This window comes from Dermacentor silvarum, chromosome 7, assembly GCF_013339745.2.
Source record: "Dermacentor silvarum isolate Dsil-2018 chromosome 7, BIME_Dsil_1.4, whole genome shotgun sequence".
Lineage (NCBI taxonomy): Eukaryota > Metazoa > Arthropoda > Arachnida > Ixodida > Ixodidae > Dermacentor > Dermacentor silvarum.
Window position 1 is genome coordinate 150566529 of NC_051160.1, and position 15840 is coordinate 150582368.

A 15840-nucleotide genomic window follows, 5' to 3' on the forward strand; every position below is an offset into this window, starting at 1 on the left:
CGAGGATAGGAAGTTACGCTACCTCATGCGAGGTGTAAAAGAGCAGTTGTTCGCGGGGCTTGTGCGCAATCCACCCGTCACCGTCGCTGATTTTATCAAGGAGGCTACGGCTATTGAGCGGGCCCTTCATCAACGATGCAGGCAGTACGATCGTCTGTCCACCAGTACCGCAATCAATGCCACCGCATTGACTCCACAGTATCAGAGCTCCTTGCGTGAAATGATAAGAGAGATCGTCAGAGAAGAAGTTCACCGGACCCTGACATCGACACTGGATAGCCCCGTCGCGTCAATCGCCGAAGTGGTACGCGACGAAATCAGGCATGCGTTACCGGCCGCCGATCTTCAAGATCAACAGCGTCCCATGAGTTACGCCGCCGCCGTCCGATGTCCCCCACCCGCTACAGCCACACCGCCGTACCACCAGCCTCCGACAGCCGCTCCTTGGTCGCCGCCACAAGAGGAGGCTTTGAGGCGCGACCCGTGATGCCGATGCAGTCATACCGCCAGCCGTCACTCGCCGCGCCGTGGACCACGCCGCAAAATGACCCTACGAGACGGCCACAATATCGGAGATCCGACGCGTGGCGCACCGCCGATAACCGCCCTCTCTGTTTTAACTGCGGGGGTGCCGGCCATATTTCGCGCCATTGCTGGCATCGCGACTCATCATTTCGCCCTCTTCGTCCGTGGTCTGATGTTCGACGTGCAAATGGACTCCATGCTACGGCGCGACGACGCTGCTTTTCCTCCCATAGCGCACCCGAATCCAGCATCTGCGCCCAATGATCGAACTGATTTCGGCCGTCGGTCACGCTCTCCAACCCCTCCACGCGAGCTGCCTGCTGGACGCACTTTTGCTGACGTTCAAAGACGAAGGTCACCCAGTCCCCGCCGGGGAAACTAAAGGCGGCGACCTCTGGGGGTAAGGTTGCAGGTCCGCCGCAAGACCATAAAAAGCCCCCAACTCTCCCGCTGCAGAACGCCGAGAAGCCGATAACCACTGACCCCGAAGAAATCGTGAGCGCCGACCTTGATATTTTCGTGGATGGACAGCCAGGTGACAGCAGTTAGTCGACACTGGTGCCGACTTCTCTATAATGAGTCGGGAACTCGCCCTCCGCCTGAAGAAAGTACAGACGCCATGGACGGGACCTCACATAAGGACGGCAGGTGGACAATTGCTGATGCCTACTGGAAGATGTACTGCTAGGCTTAACATTGGAGATTCGTCGTTCGTGGCCGCTTTCATAGTTCTTCCGTGTGCTGTAAAGATTTGATTATTGGAATGGATTTTCCTAAGAGAATACTGGTGCCGTAATTAACATCCCAGACCGCATGGTGACGTTTTATAAAGCCCTGGTTTAGTTCATTGCTTATCGCCGCAACACAACTGCCTTTCGTCTAACAGAAGACGACGTCGTAATCCCAGCTTGGTCATGTATCCTTGTGTCGGTGGCATGTGACGTACCGTTTCATTGCGGAGGAGTTGCCAACAAATAACCATTTTGTTGTTTAGTCACGGTATCTCGGTCGCACGAGGAATTGTCAATGTCACCGACGGGCGCACGAACCTCTTGCTAACAAATTTTAGCACAGAGAGACGGCACCTTCCAAAAGGCACGGCTGTGGCTTATTTTGACGGTGTTGCGGATGTTAGCGGCTGCTGTTCGCTACTCGAAGAAGCGCCTACACAAGACCCAGCTCCCGCACTTGACGTCAGCACTGTTTTGCCGCCGCACGAACGAGAACAGCTTCTTACGCTATTGGCCCAGTTCGTCGACTGCTTTGCGTCGACTTCAAGAGTTGGTCGGACGCCTCTAACAAAGCACCGAATAATTACAGAGGATACGGCGAGACCCATTCACCAAAATCCTTATCGTGTGGCACCCAGAGAACGTGAAGCCATACAACACCAGGTGACAAAAATGCTTGAAGACGACGTGATCCAACCATCAACGAGTCCCTGGGCATCGCCTGTAGTTCTAGTCAAGAAAAAAGACGGCAGCTTGCGTTTCTGTGTGGACTACCAAAAACTAAATCAAGTGACGAAGAAAGACGTGTACCCGCTACCCCGTATCGACGATCCCCTCGACAGGCTTCGACACGCACGTTACTTCTCTTCCATGGACTTAAAAAGCGGCTATTGGCAAATCGAGGTAGACCCCAGAGACCGTGAAAAAACTGCTTTTGTGACCCCAGACGGCCTGTACGAATTTAAGGTTTTGCCTTTCGGCTTGTGCTCTGCGCCTGCTACGTTCCAACGCCTCATGGATACTGTGCTTTCCGGTCTGAAGTGGAAAATCTGCTTAGTGTACCTCGACGATGTCATCGTGTTTTTTACGCAACGTTTAAAGAACACCTCGAACGGCTTGAAGCAGTTCTGCAGTCCATAAGATCCGCCGGCCTCACGCTGAAACCGGAGAAGTGCCACTTTGGCTTTGCGGAACTACAGTTTCTTGGTCACGTCGTCAGCCACGCCGGTGTCCGCCCAGATCCTGCAAAAATTACCGCCGTCGCACAGTTTCCCGTACCATCCGACAAAAAGGCTGTCCGGCGGTTCCTCGGCCTCTGCGCTTATTACCGGCGGTTTATTGCAGACTTTGCTCGCATTGCGTCGCCGTTAACCCGCCTCACGAGAGACGATGCTCCTTTTGTATGGGGTGATGAAGAGCAAGGTGCATTTAACATCTTGCGGCAACGTCTCCAGACACCTCCAGTGCTTGCCCACTTTGATGAGACCGCTCCTACATTGCTCCACACGGATGCCAGCAATGTTGGCTTGGGAGCTGTTCTTGTACAGCGGCAGGAGGACATGGAAAGAGTGATTGCCTACGCAAGCCGAACACTCTCACGCACAGAGGCTAATTATTCCACAACCGAGAAAGAATGCCTCGCGGTGGTATGGGCGGTTATGAAATTTCGCCCATATTTGTACGGCCGCCCTTTCAAAGTTATCAGCGACCACCATTCACTGTGTTGGTTGACGAACCTTAAAGATCCGTCCGGACGATTAGCACGTTGGAGCCTAAGGCTGCAAGAGTTTGACATGACGGTCATGTACAAGTCGGGGAAGCGACATACGGATGCTGACTGCCTGTCTCGATCGCCGATAGAGTCGGCTTCTCCACTCGAAGAAGACGATACAGCATTTCTTTGTGTTCTGGACACAGCCGCCATCGCTCAACAACAACGGGACGACCCTGAGTTGCTTGCACTCATCAACTACTTAGAAGGAAGGTCTGCGAAAGCACCTAGAGTTTTCGCCAGAGGACTGTCGTCGTTTTGTTTACGGGCCAAAGTGCCTTTACAAAAGTAACTTTTCTTCTACCGGGTCCCCCTACCTGCTCGTCATTCCTGCAGCTCTTCGTTCGGAAGTACTTCAAGCCTGTCACAACGAGATGACTTCTGGTCACTTAGGCTACACGCGAACATTGGGCAGAGTGCAGCAAAGCTACTACTGGCCGAGACTTACCACGGCCGTGAAACATCACGTTCGCTCTTGCCTTGACTGCCAGAGGCGCAAGTCACCTCCGACGAAACCATCCGGCCTCCTACAACCTGTCCAGGTTCCTCGAACACCATTTGATCAAATTGGAATGGATATCTTGGGCCCACTTCCTACTTCCACTGCAGGGAATCGCTTTGTTGTCGTCGCAACCGACTATCTGACACGTTACGCTGAAACAAAGGCCATCCAGAAAGGCACAGCGGCCGAGGTGGCGCGCTTTTTCATTGAAAATGTTGTGTTGCGACACGGAGCCCCAAGCGTCGTAATTACCGACAGAGGAACCGCATTCACGGCTGCACTTTTAGATCACGTCTTGCTGCTAAGTGGAACAGCTCATCGGAAGTCGACCGCCTACCATCCACAAACCAACGGACTGACAGAGCGCCTTAACAAAACAATTGAAGACATGCTTTCAATGTACGTGGATGTCGAACATAAAAATTGGGATGACATCCTCCCTTATATCACGTTTGCGTACAACACGGCGAAACAAGAGACGACGCGCATGACTCCGTTCACCCTTGTTCATGGCCGAGATGTACGAACGATGTTGGATGCAATGCTTCCACACGAATTTGACGACACCGAAACGGACGCCGATGTCTTCACGCAACGTGCCAAAGAGGCTCGGCAGCTCGCGCGTGTGCGGATCTGCCAGCAGCAAGACTACGACGCAGGCCGCTATGATGGCCACCGTAGGACCGTAAGCTATGAAGTCGGCGACAGAGTGTGGGTTTGGACACCCATACGGAAACGAGGCCTCTCCGAAAAGCTGTTAAGGCGATACTTCGGCCCATATCGGGTATTGCGGCGACTCAGTGATGTCACCTACGAGGTCGTCCCCGATAGCCCCAACTGTACGAGGCGCCGCCCGCACCGTCCTGAACTTGTGCATGTTGTACGCATGAAGCCGTACGTGAGCGAATGACTTTGCGAGAGACCCTCACTTCCGCAAGTGGCATTTCTGGTATAGCATCGGGACGATGCTCTTCTAAGGAGGGACAAATGACGCGTGTGCTCTAGGTAGACGACAACGACGATGGGAACATTAACCGACTCCGTCTAGTGGGTCAGTGGGATTTTGGCTGACGACGAAGAAGACGTGCCTCTGTTCCGTTTAAGACCTGTCCTGCTGTTCTTGAAGAACGTCTCCCTGTCCTCTCTCGGCGTTGTACCGTGACAATATATATATATATATATATATATATATATATATATATATATGAGACTTAGTACAAACCAGCAGATACATGCAAACTTAGAAAACTTCATATACGTCAGGTAAGGCTGTCAGTATACGCTACCGGCCTGGAGAAAGATCGGTACTTGTACGTGGGCTGCTAAGCATATAATATGGCCTTGGGTGATATTATTCCACCCAAATCTTTCCTATTTACGTGAGAATATTAGAAAGATATTTGTTAAGGTATCCAGAGCTAGGGGTACGAGCAATTGCCCTGAGATGTTTCGACCAAAGATCTCTAACAGAGGAACTTATTTTAGAATGCCGACATCACAAGCCATCGCAGCGGAGGGCGACGAGGGCACTGTTGCAGTTTTTAAGGTCAACAGACTTGGACAAGCAGCTGTAGCCTGAACAGATGTTTATAGTGCTGCAAGTGCTACTGTGCTGTGCCACCTGTGACCAATTGTGATTCTGTATCTGTGCTCCGTTATTTCTCTATCTCTACTTTCCTGTCACTTTACCTCCCCCTCCCCTCTCTCCCCAGCGCAGGGCAGCAAACCGGATCTTAACATCTGGTTAACCTCCCTGCCTTTCCCCTTTCTTCAATCTCTCTCTCTTTATGAGAACCATTTAGTAAACTGTCAGACGCCTATCATCATCCACTTGCGGATATTGATATAACGTGTTATTTGTAATGAATAAAAATGTTAGGAATAGCGTTACTGTTGAGATTGAAAACATTTCATGCGCCCTGTGATGAATAACAAATGAGTAAATTGCTATTGTCTGTGTAGGGCTAAGCTATGTAACACATGGTTGTGTGTTTAGGCTGTGCTCCTCTTGTCGAGCGCCTGGGATTAGACTTTCCTTTATGTGCATTTTAGTATGAACTAAAGTTAAGCATTCTGCTATCATAGCACATAGTAACGTAGGCTGGCAGACTATAGTAATACAAGGCCAGAAAAGTGAAGTTGTCATCAACCGAAGAAGTTGATGAGAACAGGAACACCACACATAAAATAGGATACCATTTGTGAAGCTGCAGAAACAGCAGCAGGTTAAAGATACAGCGAATTTGCATGGGGAAAGTGTTAGAACTCACTGCACTAAAGGCCCAGCAGGATCCACACTTTCCTTGGTCTTTGACCGCAGTCACTGCTCCTTTCTCGCGCCAATCAATGCTTTCGGGCAAGCTGCTGTCATTGACGTTGGCAGGTGGCACGAAGGTGGAGTTTTGCTCATTTCTGTGCCTGACACGCAGACCGTTCAGCATTTTCGAAATCTCGTGTGGAAGCTGTAAGCACAAGCAGGGATGCACAAGAATTACGGACATGAACAGGCAATTTCTCAATAACGACAGCCAGATGGAAGGAGGCACGGTTATTGCGGGAAATCACCGCTTTTAGCGAATTGCTAATCACAGAGGCGAGCATTCAAAAATGTTCGGACGAAAATGAATTCCAAACAAGGAGCTCCCATTCCATTTGAGTGGTAATGTATTTCATGGTCAAAACCTAGTTCCAAGCTATGTATGAAGTTTACAGCCGGGCCTATTGAGAAAGCAATTGTAGGGAGGTTCGAGGCGCATTCACACCGTCACCACTGGCGCCGCTGTCATCCTTGTTGTTGTTTTCTTGAGTGGTTATGGCATATACCCACGGGGGGGGGATTGGCCATGAATCGTGTTGGGAAGTTAGGTGTATGAAAACAAGGAAATTAACAATTTCAACGTTAGAATTCTGCGCTTGCGCGGTATCGACACGCATGAATTTCATCTTCTTCGTTTCATCCTAACACATGAATAAAAATAATAAGATGACATTTATTTTCTGTTAATATGCGCGTCAAGCGCAATTTAACTTCATACTCCCTGGCATCCTTACACCACATGCAAACGAAAAAAGATGGCCCAAAAAAGATAGACCAATTTGCCGAAACAGAATACGGTTTCGTATTTTGTATCCACGCTTTAATGCATCTTCCGTAAAATATGTTATGGTTTGGTATGACTACAGTCCACTAAAATTAATTAGGTTAGTTCTACAAGCAAAATAATTAGGAAAGTAAGGTTGAACGTGCCTCCACAGTCTCTCACGTTGATTAAGGCAGTTCATGAAGAAAAGGACTGACTGCATGCGAAAAAATATATACACAAGGTGTGCCAACTATCATGCACTGAGATTTAAAAATATGCAAATGCCAAGTGGCTGAACAGAACCAATGCAGTGTTGTTTGCCGTCGCTTGATTATTTTTTGCACTCCGTCAAATTACTTGGTTAGTAATACTTATTTAATCAACTTCTCAAATATTGTGATTAGATAAAAGGTGGTATTGCGAATATTTATATATTTATTTACTTTACATACTTTCAAGGCCTGTAGGCGCTACAGAAAGGAGTGGTGCATATGCAGAAAAAGAATGCAGAACAATGAACAAAATATTTGTTGGTTAGATGGCATGGAAAACAGCAATCTTGAACCTCGATGCGTCTGTAATATAGTGGCCACCAATGCGGGAAGGTGGTTCCAGTCATTACGGGTGCGAGGTAAAAAAGAATAGTAGTACGCAGTCGTACGACAAGATGGCACGAAAACATTATGAAGGTGATCGCTGCAGGATGAAAGCTAAGAAGTTTCTCTTTTAATACCGGGTGGTGGTGGTAAATCTTGTGGAAAAGGCAGAGGCGACTATATGCACGACGTACTGAAAGATCCGGTATGTTAAGGGTTTGCTTCATGAGTGTAACTTTAGCAAGACGAAAGGGATTAGATAGAATAAAGCGGGACACGTGGTTCTGAGTGGCTTCGAGGGAGAGGGTTAGTGATACTTGAGGGGGATCCCAGATGTCTAGGGCATATTCTAATTTTGATCGAACAAGTGTTATGTAGAGCGTCAGTTTTAAAGATGTAGGCACGGCGTAAAAGTTTCTGCGCAGATAGCCTATAGCGTGCGATTAGCGTTAGAAGTTATATATTCCACATGCTTGTGCCATGATAGATGGTGAGTGATATAAAGGCCAAGACACTTGTAAAAGTTAACTTGACAGAGAGGAGCGCTATTCAGAAAATACATGCGTGTGTCAGTACTGTTAGTGCGGCGTTGATGCGCGCATATATTTACATTTATTTATGTTTAGTTTCATGTTGCATGCATTGCACCATATGGATAAATTCTTAAGGCTCTTGTTGCAGTTTAGTGGAATCGGCGGGGTCACTAATCTAATGATATATTATGCAGTCATCAGCAAATAGGTAAATTGAAGACGATTTCACGCAGTCAGGGAGGTGGTTAATATAAATTAGAAAGAGCAGAGGCCCGAGGACGGATCCCTGCGGGGCCCCTGATGTAACCGATAAAAAAGCGGAGGAAGAGTTATTGGCAGTTACTTACTGGGTTCGATTGGAAAGAAAGTCTTTAATCGAACGTCATACTAAAGGATCAGTGTTAAGCTGGTCGAGTTTATGGCTTAGTAGGTTGTGCGTTATGGTATGAAAGGCCTTAGCATAGTCCAAGAAAATGAAGTCAACGTCAAAGTTATTGTCAGATGCAGCAAAAAGATCATTAGTAAAGCAAGAGAGTTGGGTTTCGCACGAGTACATTTTTCTGAAGCCATGTTTACAGGAATGCAAGAATGAATTGGTCTCCAAAAAGTCAACAAGGTGAGAGTAAGTTTGCATGGGATGCTTGTCAATGAAATGGGACGGTAGTTCTCGGGAGCATGCGCATTGCCTGACTTTGGGACTGGAATCACCTTACCTTTCTTCCAGTCACGCGGGAGCGAAGAATACTCCAACGACTGAGCAAAGATTTTAGAAAGAATAACAAGTGAAAGCAGTTCAGCGCTTTTTAATATTTTTGAATTAATACTATCAGGCCCACTGGTAGACGAAATCTGCAGAATATTGATTAGCCGGCTAATACCAACCAATATTACCAATATTGTGAAGCAACATGAAAAACTCCCGGCACAACTTTCTGTTGCTCAGTAAGTAGTACGTAAAAGTGTTTTTTTCGAGCCTGAAAGAAGCCCACGAATACACGCAACGTCCTTCGAGCGGCCAATCGCACGGTAATTTTGCCTGTATTCGGAGGCCTCTTGATAACCAAGTGTTCCCATTTACGGCTCCCCATAGCAGTACGCATTGTTTTGCGCTAGTGGTGTAGCCTTTAGATTTTGGCTATTCATAATGTCATGCTCAACAAAGTCAGAAATTGAATATGTTGTCGACGTAGAGCACGAGATGTGGGACGAGATTTTACCCTATGCGACCTTTGCGTATAATACTGCTGTACAGGAGACTACACAGTTTACGCCGTTCGAACTTGTACACGGGCGCCACGTCACCTCAACACTTGACGCCATGCTACCTGTGTCTGATAATAGCCCGACCAGCGAAAACGTGGAAGAGTTTGCTCAAAGAGCCGAAGAAGTCCGCCAGCTTGCTCGGCATCGTATCCGGAGCCAACAGCATACCGACACCCTTCGATACAACCAGGGTCGACGTGACGTCCATTACAATACCGGCGACTGCGTGTGGGTCTGGACTCCCATCCGTCGCCGTGGACTCTCGGAAAAGTTGCTCCGCCGCTATTTCGGTCCCTATAAGGTTACATGCCGCCTCAGTGACGTAACCTATGAAGTCGTCCCCTGCAGTTCCGACCCCGGTTCGCTCCGTCGTCGTCCTTGCGCTGAAGTTGTTCATGTAGTGCGCATGAAACCATACTATGCGCGTACGTGAACGCCAAGAGGCACCTGAGGAGCTCCAATTATTATCGTGGCTGAAAGAACTTTTTGACGCGACCGAGACGGTCGTTTTACGCACGGGGGGCAATTGAAACAATGATCTGGGGCTCCCGCACCGCGGGATGGCGCGCGCAAAGGTCGGCGTCATGAAAGACGACGAAGCGCGTAGGCTGCACGCTCTTCTTCTGGCCCGCCATTAAAGAGAAGCGTCTATTTTTTCAAGACTTAGTCTTCGATCTACGTTACAATATCGTTTCGATGCAGGAATAAGTATAAAGCAACGAGCCTAAACCGTCTTTGAGTGTATCAATCAGTACTTTGTAGTGCTACACATTTGATATACTTCGACAGAGCACCACCATCATCATCTTGGGCATATACGTAATATGCTAGGCGTGCAGCCAGGCAAAGCTCTCGGGTATTTAAATTAAAGAGTCTCTCTTTGCTTGGGAAGACGTGGGAAGAGCTCTCCGAGGCTCATAAAATCAGCCAACTAGAGTGGCTCAAGCTCACACCCACCAGACGCGAAGTTTTGCGCTACCTCAACTACAGTGAAAGCTACATTGCCGAAACAGACCAGAAAGCAAGAATCCCACCCGCACTCCGTGAGTGTATCAGCGTTGCGCGCATACCGCGCAATATGCATCCGACTTACCATAAGGAGCGTCGGCAAAGCAGTATCCGCGCACTCAGCAAGAAATACGCGACAAACCCTGATACGAGGTACACCGATGCTGCCCGGTATATTCAACGAAACGCCTTTGCCATAAGTGTCACGGATCCCCAAGGCAATGAACTCGCCGCTGTCACCATCCGGGCAAGAGCCGCCGAGACTGCAGAGGAAACGGCAATTGCTCTGGCGATAACAACTTGCCCTGAAGTAGCCGTAATACTCACTGATTCGCAAGCAGCAGCTCGCAATTATCAAAAAGGACGCATATCAGCAACCGCACTCAAGATACTTCAACATCACATCGCACGCGCCCCGCTCCCCGACACTCACATCAACTGGATTCCAGGCCATCAGGGCATGACAGGAAATGAGGCGGCACACGCCGCTGCCCGCGAGCATACCAGCCGGGCTTTCCTGCCATTCCACACTAGGCCGGCCACCAACATTGATGACATCGCTCTAAAGTTCTCGGAGATTCTGCAACACCACCGACTCAGCAGGAGAACGTATCCATCACCACACAAGAAGCTGAGCAAAGAGGAACAAGTCATCCTCCGCCGCCTACAAACAAACACTTATGTACACGGAATAATCATGCACAGACTATATCCTACACAGTACTCATACACATGCACCCACTGTGACGTCCCAGACACCCTGCAGCACATGGTCCAGGATTGCCACTGCGTGACACATCCCCAGACCCCAGCTCACAAGCTCAACAAGCCGACACAAGACACGAGGAGCAACCCAACTCAGCGCACTTCTCTACCACCACTGAAACGTGGGAGGCGAAGCTTTCCTCTGACGACCTGGACGATCAACGCAGTCTTGTCGCCCGGGCCAAGGAGGCAGCCCAAGCCAGAGGGTTCCTGGAATAAGGAATCCTCCCACCTAGGGTGGACCAGGTCCTGACTCGGATTACCGTTTCGGAAAATAAAAGTTTATTTCTCTCTCTCTCTCTTTGCTTTCGGCATAGCACATGCTACTCTTGCAGACTAACACCGAGGCTTCTTTTTACATATGACAGACGCATCAAGTAAAATTTATTATCCTAAAACAATGCTCTGAGTGTTGATGGGCTTGTATATAGTGCCGTTTTTGAACGTTCAGCAATAATGGTAACAAATGCAGTTGAGTTAGTATCCTTAAAAGTATTAATATTGTTTTTCACTTTATTCTTAAAACCACCTCCCTTCCCTCCTCCTCCGCGTATGCAGCAGATAGATCGAAATCACTTACCAGGTCACCAAATTGGTTCATGCCGAGCTTGAAAGACACGAGCCCTTTAACATATTTTGCGTTGTGGTTGGCAATCAGACGGCTATTTTCAGCGAAGATCTTAAACCGAAGTAGCTCTTCTTCACTAGACTGGTACGTCTTACCTGGAATGAAGTTCAGCATTAGTCTCTGGCTAAATGAAACTGATTTTTTTAGTTTATCATTTTCTTTCTCTTTTTTTTGCAACCGCCCATTGTGTTCGGCCATGATCCTAGTCACACGTTCTCGAGATGTTATTCTTACAATTCCGCCTTTTTTGCACGTTTACATAACTATGTTGGTGATCACTTTTTCGATCCTGCAGGCGTAAAGGGAGTTTCATAACAGAAAGCCTTTCTAAAATATGTAATTGCCTCTCAACCTTTCACTGAATTAAGAAAACGTGAATAGGCTTTCATTCCTTTTGTGCGAGACGTCATCGCACTGGCTTCCAATACATTCATGACATGTGTCGGAGACCCCATTATTTTTATACACGCGTGTGATACACATGATATGAAGTGGTCCTTGGCCTGATGCAGACTAGACAACATGATTACGAGAGTAGCTTCAGCCTTTTTACAAAATACTGGGCTACACGCACAGACTTAGATTAGCCGCAATGTAATGGGCTTGTCACCTGAAAGAATATTCAGAATAAAGTTGCCACTTTGTCGGGGCTCCTGAGTCCGCGCGTTTTTTTTTTCTAGTGCGAACCACAGCCTTTCGCACTTTGCAAGTGTCGTTTAAAAAAGCTACGAGCAGAGCAGAAGCTCATCTAAGAATTTTTGAAAAGGCGCTGTACTTAATACATAGCGTTTGGACGCTCGTCTCTACAATGTGCGAAAATAAATAGGTGTCCAGAAAACCCCAATTTCCTTTCATTCTTTAGAGAGATGTGGCGTGAATAGTCAACGTTTCTTTTGTAGGTATGCGGTACAGGAAAGATTCATGTCATACAAATCAAAACGGCCATTTCCAAAAAAGCGCCTGGCAGCTCGTTCCTGTCTTCAGAATGTAAAGGCGTTCAGAATGTTAAGTAGACACAAATGCCAACTTGCTTCATAGGGCGGTTCAGTAACTTTTGTGCCGAATTTGGAGTTGTGATGCATTAGCTTATTTTTTTCGCTTGCGTTGCCACACGGTATAACATCACTATGGAACTAAATATAAGCATACAGGCCCTGTTCATAGAGATATTGCCATAGTGACTTATAAAATGTGTTGTCCACAATCGATATTTCATAGTCTTCAGCTTGATGACTGTTCAATTTCACCAATTGTTTGCCTATTCTGGTACGACTGACATTTGTCACAAGCATATGCGGCGTAAATACCGGTATCCCGCCAGAAATACCACGTGCTCTGAGTCGTAAATGTACAGCTGTCATGGAATCTCAAGCCGGAGATAAATAGCAAAGAGAACGCTTTGATTACCTCAAGTCGACATTGTCTTTAGTGGCTTGTGGACACTGCTTTATACTCAGTTTCAGTTTTAGTTTATTATTCTATAAATACGATAATAATATATCTATTATAAATACTGGGCGTTTCCGTCTATAGGAAAGCGCACAGGTTGCGGTGAGATATATTTGCAATCAAAAGATCTCTCGATGAAAAATAATCGCAGCCGAACTTTTTGTAGCCGGTCATTCTGTAGAAATAAATCCGAAACACGATGTAGCTTTGTTTGCAAACTCCACACAGGAATGCGCGAGAAGCTGCAACGTGCGGCAAGACAGAACATAACACCTCTGAGAATTCATAGCTTCACTGAGCAGTTTACTGGCGCAAGACTTCAGGTGAATGGACCTTCCGGCCTACGTCACAAAGAGCCGGTCACATGATAGTCGGTACACGTGGGAGTGTTTGATGGGCAAAAAGCGCGGCGCGTGCGCGTTGGCACGACCTGACAACCTCCTGTGTTTATTATCTTGTTCGCTTTGTGCGCGTCCGCCGAGCCAGTTGGTCGTGCCGGAGATCTCTCGCGTGGTTGAATGCGTACATCGCACAAAACGAAAGCAGTGGGATTTACTTTTTTTTTCAGCACCCTAGAATTAAGAAGCGGCAAGAAACGTAGGTGATGGCAATGCGGCGGGACAAGGGGCAGCTGTTGGACACCTATAGAATCTGTGGAGTTCATTTCATAACTGGTAAGTGTGGTTCTCTGGTGGCTGTAGTTGCATCTATTTACACTCAAAAGAAGGAATGTGACCATTTCTCTTGCAGTTTGGAAAATAAAATGCTGGTCACGCTTATGTGCACTGTAATTGCACTTGATCCGTTGTTGTACGGCTTATTATTATAGTGACGTGTCACATGTAAGCCCGCTGCGCTGCTCCCCCGGATGGAATTTCACTGATGGCGTTCTTCGCCTTTCGCTACATGGTTATATACGTCGTCCAATCGCACGTCCTTCACACAGTTCAGACCGTTTTTGCAGCGGTTTAAGAGAAAGGGATCGGGGTACTGCTCGCCGCTGGCCAAGAGAGTCTTGGCGTACCACTTGCGGGCAGCAACTCGCGCATTCGAACAAACGCACAGCAGCAGATGCCATGGTAGCCATGGCGCAACAGAAATGTCTTGCCCACCAGCCCTTTGCACACGTCTCCCATATAGCTTTGTACATAGCCCGTCACGTCCCGCTGTTGTCGACTGGGACATTTTTGTCCCGTCAGACCTAATGTGCTTTGCGCAGGTCACGAGAAGCTGAAGCGGCAGGCTGTGGCCGTCATTTCTATGAAGCAGCTGTAGTAAGCCTCCTTAGACATATTGTGTTTTCTTTATATTTGAATAACGGAGCGACTTTTAAACCGGCATACTTACTGTGGATAGATTTGAATGCTTCCCATTGAGTGCGATAGTCGTCTTGGTAGTTTGCGGCTGTGGCTGCTGCCACAAGGTAGCTAATTAGGTAGAGCCGTTGCATGGCGGGGAAAGGCGCGTCAACCTAAAAAAAACGTCTTTTTCGTGTGAATTTCGTGCGACAATAATAAGCAGTATAATACACATGAAGGTGGCAATCTTAGAATAATGGCAGTAAACAATTTACCATTGCGTGGTTTTTGATGTACCGAGGTGCTGATGTCGACATAAATAGCAATAAAGACAGCCTATTCAGACGAGTAATTGCGCAATGTAGTAGAAATATATTAGCCACGAATGCGGAAGTGCGGATGAGCCTTGTGCCATTGGACAAGTTTGGAAAGTCCACAGGCAAAGGGCTATGGTACAGCTCGCCGCTGGCTAAGAGAGTGTTCAAGTACCACTGGTGGGCAGCCTCTGACAGTGAACACAATGCACTCGGACAAATGGCAGCAAATATTTACCACGGCAGTTTTACTGACGGAGACTAAAGAAAGCAGGTGGGCCAGTCTATTATCGCTTCACGAGGAAAGCGAAAGACTGAAATGAAACGCATTGCCGAAATAGTGGAGCTCTCTCCCCTTTTCTCTGAAGAGCATCGCCGGCGCCGCTTCAGCCACGGCTCGCGTGTTACAGTGCACCTAAAGCGTAATACAATAGCTTTTATTCGCCACCCCAATCAGAATGGAGCCGCCGCATTCGGGAACTCAATACCATAATCTATGGCCCATGCAGCTCCAGAACGCTTAAGCCACTAAGCCTTCATGATGGGTAACCACTGTTTCACACAGATTCAAAGTGAGTACTCACACTACCGATTTCTGCTGTAAATTAAAGCCCCTTGGCCCAGCTCCCCCTTTCTATTATTTAAATGACTTCGGGAAGGAGGAGATTTTAGTGCAAGCACAAAGACAAAATGGTTAACGCAGTTCCATAGAGTGGGTGATTTATATTATGAGAAATAAAAGCAGGAGATGGCCTTGGAAATTTTCTTCGATAGCTAGGTTGTTCTAAAACCGGTGTCACTGCGTACCCAAGGAACAACGAGGATCGCTGATGTTCAGGCATTCCCACGTAACTTTTTTTCATAGTCACGCCCTGTCGAAAAACCTACGGACGAGTCCCCCTTACCTTTCTCTGAAGAGCACTAAATTCTTCGAGCAAATCCAGACGCTTTGTGGCTGTGTGACACGAGCTTTATACTTGTCAAGGCCGTGTGCTTATCAATCCTATTGTTGCCCTTTGTAGTAGGGTATTGCTCAGCTGAAAGAAAACATTCCTGCTGTTATCGCAACCGACTGTCTATGCATGCAGACTGCTCACTGGCTAGTCTGTGGTCGAATGGGTAGTGAATTCGGCTGCTGCGCTGAGAAAACAGGGTTCAAAACCAACTATCGAACCAACTTGGATCACTGGTTATGTAGCAGTGTGTACATGCGCACCGCTCTTCAACGAACCTCTTTCACTCCGACATGGGTAAATGTAGACGCCGTACTGGGTAGGTAGCGCTCTATGGTGAAACTCTTTGACGACGTCTTGGAGCAGTTTGCATGTGCCACTCGGTCTGTGCTTGTTTCCTGTGAATCTCTTTGATACCAAC

At 47.7% G+C, this 15840-nt stretch overlaps 1 protein-coding gene across 1 annotated transcript; it reads right to left on the minus strand.

The window, feature by feature from the left end:
- Positions 1 to 1673: 1673 nt before the first annotated feature.
- LOC119459275 (cathepsin L-like) lies at positions 1674 to 15429 on the minus strand. The gene is made up of 5 exons (XM_037721087.2): positions 15372 to 15429; positions 14202 to 14325; positions 11358 to 11500; positions 5726 to 5991; positions 1674 to 1689 (listed from the first exon to the last, which is right to left on the minus strand). The coding sequence occupies exons 2-5, from the start codon at positions 14302 to 14304 to the stop codon at positions 1674 to 1676; spliced, it is 528 nt and encodes a 175-aa protein (XP_037577015.1). The 5' UTR covers positions 14305 to 14325; positions 15372 to 15429.
- Between the last annotated feature and the right edge of the window lie 411 nt (positions 15430 to 15840).

Excerpts from the sequence above, each read along its gene's own strand:
- LOC119459275 (XM_037721087.2), bottom strand. The coding sequence starts at position 14,304 with ATGCAACGGCTCTACCTAATTAGCTACCTTGTGGCAGCAGCCACAGCC. Across the intron at positions 11,501-14,201 it reads AGCATTCAAATCTATCCACA|GTAAGACGTACCAGTCTAGT; the intron begins GTAAGTATGCCG and ends ACTTCATTCCAG. Across the intron at positions 5,992-11,357 it reads TGAACCAATTTGGTGACCTG|CTTCCACACGAGATTTCGAA; the intron begins GTAAGTGATTTC and ends TTGTGCTTACAG.